General features: G+C 53.1%; 2 protein-coding genes across 15 annotated transcripts in view; both read right to left on the minus strand.

Annotated features, from left to right (window-relative positions):
- The window catches only part of C1H4orf50 (chromosome 1 C4orf50 homolog), a 100,816-nt gene extending 85,528 nt beyond the window's left edge, over positions 1-15,288 (minus strand). For 2 of the 10 annotated variants that reach the window (XR_012492548.2, XM_088792963.1), the window contains exons 1-4: positions 13,954-15,287; positions 11,682-12,082; positions 7,667-7,805; positions 3,749-4,342 (exon numbers count right to left, since the gene is read on the minus strand). Coding sequence is in view for 9 of the 10 variants with exons in the window: in XM_088792963.1 (XP_088649089.1) it covers positions 3,749-4,342; positions 7,667-7,805; positions 11,682-11,977 (1,029 nt within the window). In the remaining variant the exon portion in view is untranslated. Of the gene's footprint in view, positions 1-3,748; positions 4,343-7,666; positions 7,806-11,681; positions 12,083-12,428; positions 12,483-13,953 lie in introns of all 10 variants that reach the window. The other 8 variants (XM_088792959.1, XM_088792956.1, XM_088792961.1 and 5 more) reach the window with 5 other exon arrangements.
- Positions 15,289-15,388: 100 nt separating this feature from the next.
- Positions 15,389-16,448, minus strand: part of JAKMIP1 (janus kinase and microtubule interacting protein 1) — a 103,110-nt gene continuing 102,050 nt past the window's right edge. For all 5 annotated transcript variants that reach the window (XM_019748186.3, XM_074321066.2, XM_019748182.3 and 2 more), the window contains one exon: positions 15,389-16,387. In XM_019748186.3, coding sequence (XP_019603745.3) covers positions 16,370-16,387 — 18 coding nt within the window. In that variant the 3' untranslated portion in view covers positions 15,389-16,369. The remainder of the gene's footprint in view (positions 16,388-16,448) is intronic.

Raw genomic sequence — 16,448 nt, forward strand, 5'->3', positions numbered from 1 at the left:
GGTGACTGCCCCAGGATATTTTATGCTGAAAATGTCCCCCGACATTTGTTCCATCTTTAAAGAGCCCTTGCATGGACCTTCTCCTGGGTGCTTCACTCTGACACCCCTGAGTAGGTAGCAACTGCAGAAATCCACAGGGGCTGAGAGGGATGCCCCGAGTTCCCAGTGTCCTAAATGGGCCAGAGCCCACCCATGGGCTCCAACAACCGAGACCCGGCTGTACCTCTCTCCCTCCCTCCTCGCACTTGATGAACAGTGACTGAGCTCCTTTGCGTGCCCACGGCTGTGCTAGAGCTGGGGACGCGACAGAAAATAAAGAGGACAGCGCCTGTCCTGAAAGGTTCTGCCTTTTGGTGGAAGGAAGCGGGGAATAATTGAATAAGTTTACAGCATGTCAGCTGAAAAATGAGGCCGGGAAGGGGATGGACAGTTAACAGGCGGCTGCTCTATAAGGGGCGGAGGCACATTTGCACAACCACGACAGGATGACACAGGTCCAGAAATGCTTTCAATATGGCCGTTGCCGTGACAACCTCCTTCACTGGGGTATTTTAGGGAGGACTGCTGAAGCAGCCGGAGGCACCCTCACCTTCCCAGCACACCTGCCCCAGGGAGGCTCCACCTGGTGCTGACAACAGCACACCATCAGGGCCGTGAGAAGGGAAGGAAGCCCAGGGGCCCCCCGGAGACCAGAAGGGGAAACGTTACCCGAAGGAGGTGGACCAGGAAAAGGTGGGAACATAGCCACCACTGGCCACATATCCGGTGGGCTCAATCGGATCCCCCTAAAAGATGTTCAAGTCCAAATCACACCCCCTCGCATTCCTGTGACTGTGACCTTACTTGGAAGGAGTGTCTTTGCAGATGTAAATTAAGATGAGGTCATACGGGAGAGGGCTGGGCCTGGCCCACCTCACCTGTCCCTGCAGGGTGACCTGGCAACTAGGCAGCGGTTCTCAGCCCCTGGGCCAGGAGAACCACACTCGGGGACAGCCCTTCCCAGAAGGCGGCACAGTGCTCCCAGTCCTCTGGCCATTGCAGGCCACTGTGATGGGCGAGCTGGTGACCCCAGGCTGGTCCACTCCAGGTCATCAGCCTGTGCTTTCACCAGCAGGTCCCACAGATCAATGGAGACAAATCAGTCACATTCAACCGACTCCAATCAAGGGTCAGCCCTTGGGACAAAGGACAAGAAAGAGGAAACGACTGTGTAGTTAGTGTGGGTGAGTCAACCCAACTTCCCACTGGGCGACACCAGCCCCGGAAGAGGCGCAGGCAAGGATGACGGCGATGACAACAATGATGGTGGAAGAGGCTAAATCTGAGTGGCCACTCAGGATGTACCAGCACTGCGCTAAGAGCCTTCCCTGTACCTTCTCATTCCATCCTCACAGTCAGAGCAGGAAGCAGGTCTCAGTGCCATTCCCATTTCACACTTGGGAATACTGAGGCACAGAAAGGTTTAATAACCTACCCAAAGTATCACGGCTGATAAGAGGCAGAGCTGCGCTGGCATCGCTGTGGCCCCTGTCCACTTGGGGTCCCCCTGCCTCTTGCACTGACAGCATCTCACCCCACCACACGTGGCTCCAGCATTTATGGTTTGACACTGTCTCTCCCACGGGTCTGTAAGGAGCAGCCTATGCTGTTTCGTCTGCTTCCCTGCTGATGTAGCGCTGGTTTCTCCCAATGCTGGAGACAAGCCACCTGGGGACCATACTCCATGGGCCCTTTGGGGAATTTTCAAGAGTTGTGACTGCCCAGTAGCCTCCTTCAAAGCCTTGAGAATATGGGCCCGGTCATGCACGAAGCAGTTCCCCTGGGACATTGGGACTCTTAAATGATAATGCATGAAACATTGACAAGGGCACAAATGCAGGCCAACAAGCGGCTTGTGATTTGATGGCACACAAGCTATGAATCCAGCCACTGATGCTGCCCCAAACCCCTCAAAAACAAACTCTGGCCCCAGCACCTCGAGGTAAGGGCAGCGGCTTGCTGTCACGGCTCTGATACTTGGTAGCTGGAGGCCCATGGCCAAGTCACTTTACCTCCCGGGTCTCAGTTTCCCCATCTGTTCAGTGGAATAACAGCACCTGCCTCACAAGTTGGTCTAAGGATTCACTGAGATCACAAAATGTCCAAAATGTTAGCAGGAGTCGCATAAATATTTAGGCATTCACCCCTTCTTTTAGATAAAAGAAAGAGTAAGTAGCATTGTGTGGAGAGGTAGAGAGATTAGGAGATAAGTACTTAAACCAACAGCCTAAATTAAAGTCTTCCATTTAGGAAAATTACAGAAAGGATTCTAAATGACAATTTTCATACACAATTTATTTTCCAAAATTACAGTAAGGTGTCAATATTCAATGTACACTGTTTTCTTTTTATCCAATAAACATAACCGAGCAAAAACGAACAGGACATGCCAAAGAGTGACAGGAGAAAGATAAAGTAGCAAAAAGATAAAATATGACCACAGATAAACTCATTATTAAAACAGTTGAGGCAGGATACATGTCGTCATCCCGAGAAACAGAGAGCGTTTAAATTTCCAGTTAATTTGAAATAGACTGTCCTGGTCTGAAGATAAATTTGATTTTTTTTTTTTAACAAGCAGTCTTCTTTGGGCTAAGGTTGCTGCTTACTGATTTTTTCTTAAATGCAAATTGACCCAGGGCAGCGGAGCAAGGATCTTGGTCTCTTGGAGGGAGGTGAGTTAGCGCTCTCTTTTCAAGGAGGCAGCTGCTCCTCTGTACTCACGTCAGATCAAATTTGGATTGAATTCCAGTTCTGCCTCTTACTCGCTGTGTGATGACAGCTCAATGCACTACCTCTCTGAGCCTCATATGTAGAGTGAGGGTACTAACAGTGTCTGCCTCACAGTCTTCGTGGCATTAAATGAAATAGTGCCTTTGAAACATCCAGTAGGGTGCCAAGCCCATGGTAGGAGTATATTACATGTCAGCCTTTACTCTTCCGTCAGTCAAATGAATAATTAAACGTCCAGTCTACCCTCACCTGCAGAGCTTCAGAAATTCCAAGGTCACACAGCTAGTAAATGGAAGAGCCGGAAGGTGCCACCCCTGTGTGCCTCCTACTGCTCAGTCCTGGGGAGCTTCTGTGCACTGCTGCTGGGGCAGGGGCTGCAACAGCCCCTCAGAGCTGGAACTGCCCTCAAGGAGCTCACAGTCTCAGGAAGGAGAAAGGAAGGTGCACACACAGCACTGCCATGCAGGGGGCGTCCCCACCGCTGGCGCTGTGAGGAAGGTGGGAGGGGCTGATTGCTTTCCCAGGGAGGAGCTCCCTGACACCACATACAGAGGAGCTCATCTCGCACAGGGCCTGGCCCACCACCGGGACTCCTTAAGCGCTGGGCAGGTGGATGGACAGGAGGGAACAGACGATGAGGGATGAAGGGTAGCAGTTAGCTGCCTGGAGAGTGGTTGGATGGCGAGACGGACACGCAGACTGTAGGGTGAACGAGATGATGGAACGTGGGGAGACATGGATGGACGGGTAAGCAGGTGGGTGGGTGAGTGGGTGGACAGGTGGATGGGTAGGTGAATGGGGGGGGAGTTGTAGGGTAGATGGGTAGGAATGGCTGGGTAGGTGACTGGACTGCATGAAGGCTGGGGGGATTGGATGGGTGGAGGCTGGGAAGGAGTCAGTGACTTAACCTAGTGGTTGTATGAAAACGTTAGAGAAGAGCGAACACTCACTCCTGCCCTGGGGTGCTGCCACTTACCAGGCTACAGTGACCAGCAGGGGCTGTGCTGTTTGCTGTGTCCCGGGGGGCCTGGGCTCCCAGTGTCTCTCGCAGGCTCCTGTTTTCTTCCGCGAGGTCCTCCACCTGGCCTTGCAGGCCGATCTCCGACAGCTTCAGCTCATAGAGGCAGCAACGCAGCTCCTCCAGCTGCCCACGGAGCCGGCGCTCGGTGGCGCGCTGCTCCTGCAGCCGGCGCGCCGCCTCGTCCCGCTCGCGCTCACTGCGCTCGGCCCTCGCCTGCAGGGCACGCAGTTCCGCGGCCTCCTCGGGGGCATCCTGGGCACCGGCCGGGGACGGCTGTCTGGGGCTGCGCAGGGCCGGGGCGTCCAGTTCCGCCAGCAGGAGGCCCGCGGCGCGACACAGGCGCCTCACGTCCCGCTCCAGCCTCTGCACCTGCGCCCGCAGGACGCGCTCCTGCTCGCGCACCAGGCACAGCTGGCGCCGCTGGGTCCGCTGGCAGCGCTCCAGGGCCTCCGCCTGCCGCCCCAGCGCCTCATCTTTGTGTCGCAGCCGCTCCCGCAGCCGCCGCAGCCGCCCCCGCTGCCGCTGGGCCACGCGCTCCTTCTCCAGAACCTACAGGTTGGCGGTGGATGAGGGCATCAGGACGCAAGCCCAGGGACGCACCGTCACTCACTCTGAGCTTGCCTTTATTTTTAAACGTTGGTATTTTGTTCATCATGGAATATTTATACATTAAAATGTGTTATCAAATGTTATTTGTCTCGATTACTGAGGTTTTTTGGCACCTTAAATTTTGCACAGAAGAGTGCCTCACTCCGTTCCCACTAGTAGGGGCCCTGCCCACCCAGGAGCTCCCTGAGTCTTTGCAAGGAAACTGCAGTGGGCAGGACCGCATCAGCTGTGCACACTTGGAGGGCAGCTCTGGTGGCTCCACACCAGCTCCACAGAATGTGTCTATGCCAGTTCGGAAAAAGCTGCCACCGGGAACCCCCTAAGGGTCCCCATTTGCACCCCAGGACCTCTCGGATCTCTCCATTTCCCAGTGCTTAAAGGGTAATCCGTGGCCCAGCAAGGGTCAGCTAGCCCTGGCTTCCAGCTGGGAGGACAGGACCACCAGTGCCACAGCGGCTGTTCTGTATTGTGAACAATCCCCCTCCCCCGTGCAGTTAGGTACTGTCACTATCCCCTGGGACACTCAGCCATGACGTGCAGACTATTACTCAGCTAAAGGTCCTGCAGCTGGGATTCTGACCTCTGTGTAGCCGTCTCAAGGCCCGGAGAGCACATCTCCCTGTTCTCAAACCTTGCCCTCCCCCCACCCATGCTCTGTGCGCTGCACTGGGCTGACCCACCCACTGCGAAAACAGGAGTCCTACCTAATTTTCAGAATTAAGTTAAGCACATGGGTGGACCTGCCTGCATGTTAAGCTTTCTTTCAACTGCTAGTGCCTGAGGCTGCTCCTCCGTGGAGAGCTTGTGAAGATAGAACCAATGAGCAAAGAGAGGCCCTGGGAGCAGCTCAGCGGGCTTTGTCTGACAGCTTGTTTTCCGGGATGGGTGGGGGTTATGTGGGGCTGATAAACCTGGAGTCAGAGTCCCTGCGAGGAAAACCCCTCTGAGTTTGCAGATGGTGTGAGTCCTGCCGTGCATGCTGCTGGGGGCACAGTGCTCCATCGCCCGACAGGCCTGCCTTTATCGGCTTTCAGAATAACCACAGGTCACTGCAGAAATCACCACTATCCTGCAGATGCTCGCTGGGAATACTGACAACAATAGGGCAAAACCACCATCGGCCAGTCGCAGGTACAAAAGGCAGAGCCAGGCGTTCACGCCTCCTACACAACCTGCTCCGAAATGCAGCTATCTCGGGAGAGAGATTTAGAGTTAGAGGTTCGGGCTGGGCTGGAGCTGAGCCAAGGGGTCACTGAGGGACCCTGACCCAGCCCCCTCAACCCTCTGAACTCCTGCCCTCACCTGGAAATGGGGCTTTGTGACAGGTCTTTCCCAGATGCACGCAGATTTCATGAGGCGGGAATAGAGACGTGTGGGGAAAGGGCTTCGTCTCCCAGAGAACCGCAGTTCTCTCAGGTATCGGGGCGCCTGAGCCCCAACACCACCTCCCTTGCTGTTGCCCTGGTCCTCCATCTCCTTACCACACTGTGAACATCTCATAACTGCAGGGCTGTGTCTGATTCACCTTGAAAATCCTACAGGTATATGGTGCATGGCTGAAAGAACGTTTATTAATGCATTTTCTACAGAAAGATTCTCGAGGGTGGATCGCACACCAGCACCGTGTCTCATATTAAAAACTCTTCTCGGGGGCTGATGATGACACACGATGAGCCCGGAGGAGAGTTAACTCGACTTCCTACACCTGACATTCAATACAAAGGGCGAGATGCCACTTACGTGTCTGCCTGGCATCCTAAAGACAAATTTTAATTTCACTGTACACCTTCTCTTTCCACACTCCACTTCTGTTTCACTTAATGGCTGAACCCGTGTTTTTGGAACTTTTTTTGACTGCGCCCACTGTAAAAATCCCATTTTAACAGCATGCCCCATAAAACACATGTACACATACACGGTTTCGTGAAATAGCACTCCTGTTTGTACATGTGAGGCCCTTTCATATTTCCTAGTCTATTCCATTTTTAAAATGTGGGTTGTGACTCACAGAATTGATGTCACAACCCACTGACAGATGTCAATCTGTAATGTGACAATCACTGCGCTGCTCGGTAACTCGCAATCAACTGAAACACGATGCCCCTGGGGACCTCTGGGTGCCACACGCAGCTGCCCTCCAAGTCTTGCCATTTCTGCCCCTGCAGTTTTTCCTAAATGTGTCCTGCCCTTCAGCCTTCATCATCTCTCCCCTGGAATATTTCAATAAAGACTAATAATTACAAAAGCAGGTAGGGTTATTTAAATGCCTACTGTTGTAAGCGTTTCACATGTATTAACTCACTTAACCCACACAACAATTGGGGGGGGGTTTGGTACTATATCATTCCCATTTCACAGATGAGGAAACTGAGGCCCAGAGAGGTTAAGTGACTTGCCCTAGGTCACACAGCTAGTGAGTGGTAGAGTCAAGGTTTGGCTCCAGGCAACTACCTCCAAAGCCCACCCCTTAACCACATGCTGCTTCTCCAGCAGCACTCTAACTTGTCCCCTGTCTCCACCAAATCTCTCCCATGCAATTAGAATGACATTCCCCAAACCCTGACCCTGAGAGTCTCCTGCTAAAGCCTGCTTCCCACTGCTTTCAGAATTTGGTCCGTGCAGTGGCCCCTCTGGAACTATCCAGTCTCATCAGCTCAGTCTCCTGGCCCACACCCTCTGCTCTGGTCCTTGTATCTTCTCCCAAACCTCTGTGCATTTGCCCAGGCGGTCACCCACACCTCGAATGCCCTTGCTGCAAGCCCCAGCTCACCTGGCCCAGTTCTCCGTAGCTTCCCTACCCCACGCACACAATGCCCGGACCGCCCTCCTGGCGCACAGTCTCCAGCTTTGGATTCCTTGTTCCCTATCTGTGTCCCCACCTGCACTCCAGCTCCTGAGGACAGGAGCCTGCATCTGTCATCCCCTTGTCCTTAGGCCAAGCTGGCTCCCCTGATGTCAGCCCTGACGATCTCTGCCCTGAGCTTTCAGCCAGTGCACAGTCCCAGCAGCTCACCCACACTCTCACACACCCCAGTGGATCCCAGCCAGAGCCTTGTGAGGCGGACAGCACAGGATGGGGAATCCCATTCTACAGATGGGGCAGCTGAGGCCCAGGAAAGCCACGGGACCTTGCCCCAGGCCCCACTGTGCTCTCCCAGTTCGCCCCACTGATTTTGCTCAACTGCAGTTGCCACCTCGTCAAACACATGGGGTGACCCTGCTGGGGCTAGAAACAGGAGCCGGAAGGAAGGAGGGAACCAGTACCTGGTTGGCGAGCTCCCCCTGCAGCACTTCCAGCTCCTCCTGGGCCCGCAGATAGGCGCTCCTTTCCTGGAACATGCGGGCGCTCAGCTGGTCCACCTTCCGGAGGAGCTTCCTCTCGGACAGCTCCAGCTCCTGGATTCTGCAGCACGGAAGCAAGAAGACGCTCACCCAGGATGCGGGAAACACGGCCGGAGGTTCTCACAGACACCAGGGGCAAACTTCTGTTTTTGTCATTTGGCCAATTTAATAGTCTGACAAAATCACAGTTTGTACGATATTCACACATATCTTTTTAAAGAGGGTCTGAAATTCTTCAGAGACGCTTCTGTCTCATAAGGCACCACGCATCAGAAATCTTAAAGTGCTCTCATCCCTAAACCAGTAATCCTGAGTTCTGGTGAAACCAACTAAGGACCGAGCCTGAAGCAAACATCTGCATTGTTTCAGTGAATCTGCACATGACCAGCCCACAGCTGGCTTTCCTTAGTCCTACTGCACACGAGGCAACTGAGGATCAGAGATGCTCAGCAACTCACCCAACGTCACACAGCATTATAGTGTCCAGGCTATCTGACTCCCAGACTCACACTTTTAACCCTGTGCTCTGTTGCCTCCCATCTGAGTTACATTCTTGTAAATCTCTTCCAAGGAAATAATTGAAACTCAGAAAGAAAACGTTTCTGCGATTAAAATAATTAATCTCTGTATTACAAAAGTAAGAAGTTAGAAACGGCCTAATTGCCTAACAGTTCAGGATGGCAAAGCCACATGAAGGATTTGTGTTACCCTGGGGAAATGGTGAGGTCGTGTCACATACAAAGTAATACCCAGACCGGAAGTGAGCCTACGTGGAAGGGAGAAGCACGCATGAGTGAATGGAAACCGGAATGGGACAGCCTGGCTCCTGGCCCACTGGAAGAGGAGGTGCAGCTAAGACTTTCCTGTTGCCTGTTGGTGCCTAGTACCCAAGTCTCCTAAGGTTCTAGTCTTACCTCTATAAGAGGAACCAGGAAACACTTGAGAAGTGCATTTACAGCTACGTGGACAAGGGGCACTTTCTCACTGTTTCACCCAAGTCCACGCCAGGTGACCTGCTTAGCCAGGACAGACTCTGCTTCCCTGGGTGAGGCCCTAGCTTTGCCTCCTTGTTCTGCCACTCCCTCACCATGGAGCCAAAATGGGGCTCATTCACCACTATGACCCTCAGTATCTTTATCTGTAAAACAGAGGTAATTTGCACATTGCTCAGCGGGTTGTTGTGAGGATTAAATAACACGATGCATTATCATTGATGATAAGGCCAAGAGTCCCCTCTCCTCCTCTAGTTCTGAGGCCCTTGGGGAGGGTCTCAAAAGTGACAGAAGGCAATGTGCCCCCTTGGATGGATTATAATTGAGTTCCTCGCAAAGTGAGTGACAGGAGTGACCTCACGTTAGTCAGAGTGTCAGGCTGAGTACCTCTGACTGGTTATAAACATGGAGATATCGAAACAGGACAAGAAAAGCCTCTCTTAAGTTTTTGAGACCAAAGATAAAGAAGAGACAGTGTTTTATTCTGATATGATCCCTGTCCTGACCTAAGCAGAAAAGGACCAATCTCGCTGTGGCAGCTGAACAATTGCCCCCAAACACATCCAGGCCCTAGTCCCTGGAACCCATGAATGTTCCCTTAAAAGCCAAAGAGGTTGTAGATGTGACTAAGTTACAGCTCATGAGATGGGGAGCAGACCCTGCATTTTCTGGGTGGGCCCAAACTGCTGTCACATTTGCCCTTGCAGGAAGGAGGCTGATGGAGATTTGACACAGAAGGTGAAGGCGATACCACTGGCACAAGGTGCTACCTGCCTGCGCTGACAGTGGAGGGAGGGGCCAAGAGCAAGGAATGCAGCGGTAGCCACTGGAAAAGGCCAGGAACAGCGCCCCCTTGGAGCCTGTGCAGAGAGCAGGGTCCCACCCACTGCAGGACGTCAGCACAAGGACAGTGCTTTAGATTCGGCCTCCAGAATTGCAAGACACTGAATGCGCGTAGTTCTACGCCGCTGGGTTTGCGGTCATTTGTTTTGGCAGCCATAGGAAACAAATGCACTCACAAACGTGAAACAGACACTAAAGGACAGCTTTCTACTGATGAGTGACAAGTTAAAAAATATTAATATGCAGAGCTGTAAAGTGCGCTATGAAATTAGGAGACTCCCTTAGGGAGCAGGATGAATTCACCCCCTCAGGGCTGCAGTTGTCATTCTGGGCAGGCTGCCTGGGTTCAAGTCCCCGCTCCCCCACGAGGCTGGGTGTGCACCCCACCTTCAGAGAACAGAGAACACAGTCCACTTTTCCCCACAGGCGCATCCACGATGCCCCCCACCCAAGCCCCACAGGCCCCTCCTCTCCATCACTCACAGTCTCTCCCATCTCTGTCTCTCCCTCACATGGAGGGGTCTCCTTTGCTGGGGTTCCCCACCCATCCTCCCCAGGCCCCTTGGCTTGGTTTTCACTGCCAGTGTTTCTGAAGGGAGATTTGAATGTACAAGCATGTCAGGGCTACACTCTTTTGTCTCTCCAGAGCTGAGCCCTGCATTCCCCAGCTCTCAACCCCCGGGACTTATGTTATGGGCTGGATGTGTCCCCACACATTCATCTGTTGAAGCTCTAACCCCAGGACCTGAGAGTATGACTGTATTTGGAGACAGGGTCTTTACAAAAGTAATTAGGGTAACATTAGGTCGTGTGGGGGTCTTAACCCCGGTGCCTGGTGTCCTTGTAAGAAGAGAAAATTAGGACTCAGACACACACACAGGGACGACCATATAGAGACACAGGGAGAAGACGGCTGTGTACATGCCAAGGAGAGAGCCTCAGGGGCGACCCACCCCACCAACAACTAACTGTTCCTGGATTTCTAGGGCTGAGGACAGTGAGAAAATTAATTTCTGTTCTTGAAGCTGTTCGGTCTGTGGAACTCTGCTAGGCAGCCCAGCTGACTGACACAATTTAGTACATGACCTGTGGGGGTAAGTGCAGGCTGTAGAATGAGTGAGTGAATGAATGGACAGTCACATAGAGTGATACACAGAGTAACGCAATCATTTTTCTGATATGTGAATTTCTCCATGTGAAAAGTTTTACAAAGAGGAAACACAGTAAAGCACATGTAAACCCATTCAGTGCTTGCCGTTGTTAAAAAGAAGGGAAATACAAGAAAATGGCAAAGAAAGTCCCAGACAAATCATGGCTGCTGGTAATAAAAGCCTGTCAGAATTGATCCCAGCCACAACTGTCCTGCATTTCCATGCTGCGTTTCTCCTCTGAAATACATGCAAAGCCCCATCTCATTCTGCTGGCCTGGGTATCAAAAGTTGATCCGGAAAGAGCTTGGGCTTTGGAGAAAGACCTGGATTCAAATGCCCGACTTCTGGACCATGTCGGTTCCATCAGGAAAATAGCCCATACCAGGAGTTCAGCAGAAAGAAACAAACACAGAGAATCTGCTACACAGGTGATGGATGAGTGACAGGCGAGACAGAGATGATGGCAACCCAGAGACAAGCAACAGCCAGGAGCACGTCTGCCTCTGGGGCTGGAGGGACACACAAGGAGAGGTGGTGACACCGGGCTGTGGGGACAGGTCACCGGCAGAAGCAGGGCCACAGAGGAAGCGGAGAGCATGACCAAGTTGCAGCCACTTCCAGAGATGTCACCGAGAGCAGAGAGAGGAGAAACACCCTGGCTTCTCCCTTCCTCCTCCCTTCGGTGGCTCCCATTGGCTGGACCCAGAAGGAAGACAGTGAGCCAGAGAGCCTGGGACATCTCTCTGTAGGCTCAGCCTTCGTGACAGGGAGCAGGGCACGGGAAAGAGAGAGAAGGAACTGAGAGCCAATGACACCACAGGCAAGTTAAGGGACATCGGTGAGCCTGCTTCCTCGGCCGTAGAAACGATTCAACACACCATTCTTACACGGTTATGAAATACACAAAGGAGTCATGAAATACAAAAGAAGAGGTCCACATGGCATATTTACCTGCTCCTGAGCCCGGACTCTGACGTCACATATTTGTCCACAGCTGCCAACAGCTTCTGCTCTGAGGATTCCAGCTGCTTCCTGAGCGTCCCCGTATCCACGTCTGGGCTTCTGGCTGCTTCTTCCGGAAGACATCCCTGCTCCTCACCACTATCCTCTACGTCCTGGAAGATCCAGGACGTGTCAATCTTCACGTCAACATTCATGACATCAAATCCATCACTGCTGGGGGCTCTGACTACGTAGCTGAAACTTTTTTCAGTCCGTCCTTTAGCTGTTGGCTCCATCTCAGACATAGTTCGTGGGTCAAGACTTAATATAATTCAATGAATTTACAACATTGGTTTTCTGAAGATTTCGAGGTGGGTGCAGTGCCTTCAGATTGTGCAGGAAAATATCCTCTGAGGAGGGCAAGAACAGGTGGATTATTTATGAGTGTGGGACTTGGTTTCATTGGCACAAGCGTCATGCAATTTGAATGAAAGCCTCTCGTTTTACAAGCCGGCATGCCAGAAGCAAGAAAACGTTGCAGAAAAATCACTTGGAATTAAACACTTAGTAACGTGCATAAAGAGGTAAAAGTGGACGCCAGGCAGAACCATCAGAATGTTATAGGTTCTCAGTAGCGAAGCTCCAATTTATAGCCCATAATGAATGCATTACGCCTCCTCTTTGAGTGCAGAAAACATTTGTCAAGGACCTAGCGCGGAGGGGATGGGGAACTGGTGCCACACTGGGTCAGCTCACCTGACCTTGTCCAACTCTCCAGGTAACCCTAGGAGGTGGGCGTCATCATAACCCCTGCACAGAGGATGAAACAGAGGCTGCAGAAGCTGGGGTTGGCTTGTCTTGGCCCACAGGTGGGAAGGAGAACACTCAGGATTCCAATCAGGGTCTGGCTCCAAAACTTGAGAGGTGAGGGACGCACCAAGACCCAGACAGGAAATAATGCATCCTGTGAGCAGGCTGGGGCAGGAGTGATTGACAGCTGACTGTGACCAATGGAAGAAGCCACACGAGAAGCCCACATTCTCGGCCTTCCTTGGAGGAGTGCTCTGCCCCCAGAAGGTGCAACCTTCCTCCTCCCCCCAGGACAGGTAAAAGCCAGTTTGAGCCCCAGGGCCTCAGCCTGGGGAAGCATCTTCAGGCTCTTTTTCAGATGAGTGACTAAGACTTTGAGGTTCATGGAAATAAATGCTCAGGTTTTGAGCGGGATGGAAAGGGATGTGGGTTATCAACCAACCCCCATGGGCTTCTCAGGGGTGGAAACCGGGGGTGAGAGGATTGCTGTGGAGCAGCTGTACGCACAGGGCCCTGCACCCCAGGTGTCTCAGTGAGGCTCCCTAAGGCTGAGGGAGGTCGCAGGAAGGACGCTGGCCAAGAGCAGGGCACCAGGAGTGCCCATTCCTGATGGAACGGCAGCCCCAGAGAGACAGTGGATGGAGGGAGGCGGGAGGGACCACAGCTCCTCCCTACTAGAGCTGGAATCTGGAGGGGATAGTTTGGGGTCTGCAGAAGCCCCCAAGGGTTCTTAGACAACCTCCAGGAGAGGACCCCAACTGGCTGGTGGGGCTCTCTCACCCTCTTTGGCAGGCCTGTAGCTCATTCTGGTTCAATGTGAGAAGACTAACAAAACCAAAAAGGCTGTTGTTTGTCCTGGGAGCAGCAGGATGGTCACAAACCAGTTCCAGAAAATGAGGGAAAAGCAGGAGCCACAGACCCTGAGACTCTCAACCTGCAAGACAGCAGGATGGAGAAGGGAGGCAGGATGGAAAAGGGAGGCAGGAGTGACCGATGGAAGGAAAGACCACGAATTCGCTTAGAAAGGTGTTGAGTTCGTGCTAAGGCACGGTGTCCAACTCTCCAAGGTAACCACAGTCCCCACAGTGACGGGACATCTGACCCCTGGACTTCTCTGCCCAGCTCCTCACTGGCTGTCGCTGGCCTGCAGAGGAGCAAGGTGTCAGGGTGAGGCGTGGGACACCACAGGTTTAAGCTGTACCACATGGCTGAGACTGCCAAGAACGTGGCCCGGGCTCTCCTCTCATCTGCGCAATAGGTCTGTGAAGAGGGTGGTGGTGAAGGGTGGACTCAACCCTTCTCCTTTTCGCATGAGGAATTGACCTTGTGGGCAGCCGACCTTGTAGCTCTGCTCACCTGGAAACCATACACACGTGTGACGTCGGCTGCGTTACTAGGCAACCACCATCACAACCGAGAGGGTGCATCTCACCTGGGCACAGAGGGCTGTGGGTGAAGTGTGGGTACGCACCTGGTGGGCTGGCAGCGCTCTGAGGTTCGCTGAGAACAATGGATCTTGGAACTGGATCTGTCCCTGGCAAGGACCGTGGAAGCGACGCCTGGGACTGTCACAAGAAATGCTGGCTCCTAGTGGGGACTTTGGTCTTCTACGCCGAGGCAGCTCCCATACCTGCCTGTGTAAGCCTCACTGCCTCACACCTGAGCTGTCTCCTGGCGGCCAAAGAGAATCCGTCCTGGTCCTCGTGGGCTGTATGGTCTCCTTGGAGGATGCGTCCCACTGAGGGATGTCACCTGCTGTATCTCTAGCCATGGTCCGGGAGTCCTGTGTCTAGTTGGGCCAAAGAAGACCTCTTATGAGGGCCTGCATGGGAACAGTCACCCCATCCCACCGATGAAGAAGACTCAGGGTGACGAGAACTTTGCCATTGTCCACTGCAGGAAGCGGTCGGGCTGGGAGTGGGCCCAGATGGGGCTGACTTCAAAGTCAATGCCATTCCAGTCCCGTGGTCTGAGCGGGAGAGTGAGCAGACTGAAGTTTGGACACCAGAGCGCCTGAGGCTCACACTCCTGCAGCTGGGAGAGGATGGCCACTTGGTGCCTTAGGACCCGCTTCCCAGACACCCGTGCGTGCCTCCTGGACTTCTGTCCACTAAGTTAGCAAAGCAGAGCTTCTCTGTGCTTCCTCACCCCAGAGAAAGCAGACATGCTTTTGTCTTCTTCACTGCTCTGTGGCTCCACATTCCCTCACCACAGGGAGGGCTCAGGTGCCTGTATCTTCCAGCAAAGACGTCAGTTCATTCACATTTGGTCACTAAATGTTGGTAAGTCATGGGGGCTGGTGTACTAGGTGCTTTGGGTTTAGATCCAAAAGAGAACGGTCACTTCTCGGCTGTCCTGGTGTGTGTTTGCTTAGAGGCCCTGAGTCCTTTGATTTGGTTTGAACGTCCCTCCCAACATGGCTGGGGTGCCCCTCTCTGCCAACCACTCCAGCCCTGGACTTGCCCTTCTGAGAACTGTCAGCTCCTCTGTTGGGTCCCCTTTCCCCAGTGATTCCCTCAGTGGCCTGGACTTCTGTCATTTTAGCTTTCTCCAAAGGTTCTTCTCACTAGATATCACTAGACAGGATTGCTCTTGCAGCCCAATGAGCAGAGGGCAGCGACTCTTCCCAGACTTGGGATCCACCCATCCTTGCCTTCAGCTGCTTCTTCCAACACAGACGCGGTTGTTCTTTCCCACACACGCACCACCTTCTGTTTCACGCGATCTAGTCTAATTCTAAAAGTCTTCCTCCCAAAAGCTTGGGAGAGGACAGACATGTGACCAGGTGCCTTCTTCTGGAGATGCTCCCCCTCCTAGCCACCCACCCACATACCCACCCACCCTAGAAGAACAGCAGCAGCAGCGAAAAGTAACTTCTCCTATCCAGGAATCCCTCCTGGACTTGACTCTCACCAGCTGCTACCCCTTCTCCTTGGCTGCCCCACTCTGTCCTTTTTCCTGGGAGGCTTGATTCAGGGGCTGGTCTCCCGAGATCTTCTCTGTGGTTGTAAGGGAGTGGCCTGGTCTCAGACCAGTGTGGAAGGAGCCTCATTCCCCGGAGATGGTCCAGGGACACTCCACATCCCAGCATGTCTTCCTCAGCCGTCCCATGAAAGTACAACCAAGATGCAAGACAGCCCCCGTGTGGTTGAGTCGGGGCCATGTCCATCTCTCAGTCCTCATTCCACACGGCCCCAGACACTGTCATGCTCTGGGACTTTCTCTATGTCACACCCACGAGCGTGGTGGAACCTGTGGCTTCCTCTTTGGAAATCTGAGGTCCCTGGGGTCCACCCTCCACCGTGGGCAAGGCTCCGGGCCCTCCTCTCTCTGGCCACCAGCTGCTAAATCCAGCCACATGTGGACCTGGAGGGTTTTGCTGACTCGGGCTTGCCTTTGGGTTCAGATCACAGGGACATTTGCAAGTCAGACTGGCTGACAGATTCTGGATGCACAGGGCACAGTTCATGGACTCGTATGTACACGGTCTATGTCCAGCCAGGCACACACGCCATGGCCAGGGGAGGTAAACAGTGCAGGGACACAGGCCTGTCCCCAGACAGGGCAGTAGCTCTGCCATCACTCAGTTTCTGGTAATTGCACTTAGTTTCCTGGTACTCAGGTCACTGCCGCTCGGGCTTTTGAAGGTACCACAGTGGGGACGCAGATGTGGCCCCGGGACTCACAAAACCCCTATTGTCCCTGCAGAGTTCCTACAGCTCGGCCTGGCCAGGACCCAGCCGTAGATGCAAAAAGGCCTCCCCATCAAGCTGTCGTCAAGTATACGTGAATTCTGGTTTCAGTCTCTGGGCTTGGAATAGCTTGTTTTGCAGTTGAATTTTGGTTTGAGTGGGGTTGGGGTTGCCATAGGAACTCAGTTTATTCCATTAAGCTCTTTTTCTATCCTGTAGAATTAAAAAATAATTTGATATGACACAAGAACCAAGGGTTGAAACGGTTGGAGAG

Source organism: Rhinolophus sinicus, chromosome 1 (genome assembly GCF_057876585.1).
Source record: "Rhinolophus sinicus isolate RSI-liver-muscle chromosome 1, RSI-T2T, whole genome shotgun sequence".
Lineage (NCBI taxonomy): Eukaryota > Metazoa > Chordata > Mammalia > Chiroptera > Rhinolophidae > Rhinolophus > Rhinolophus sinicus.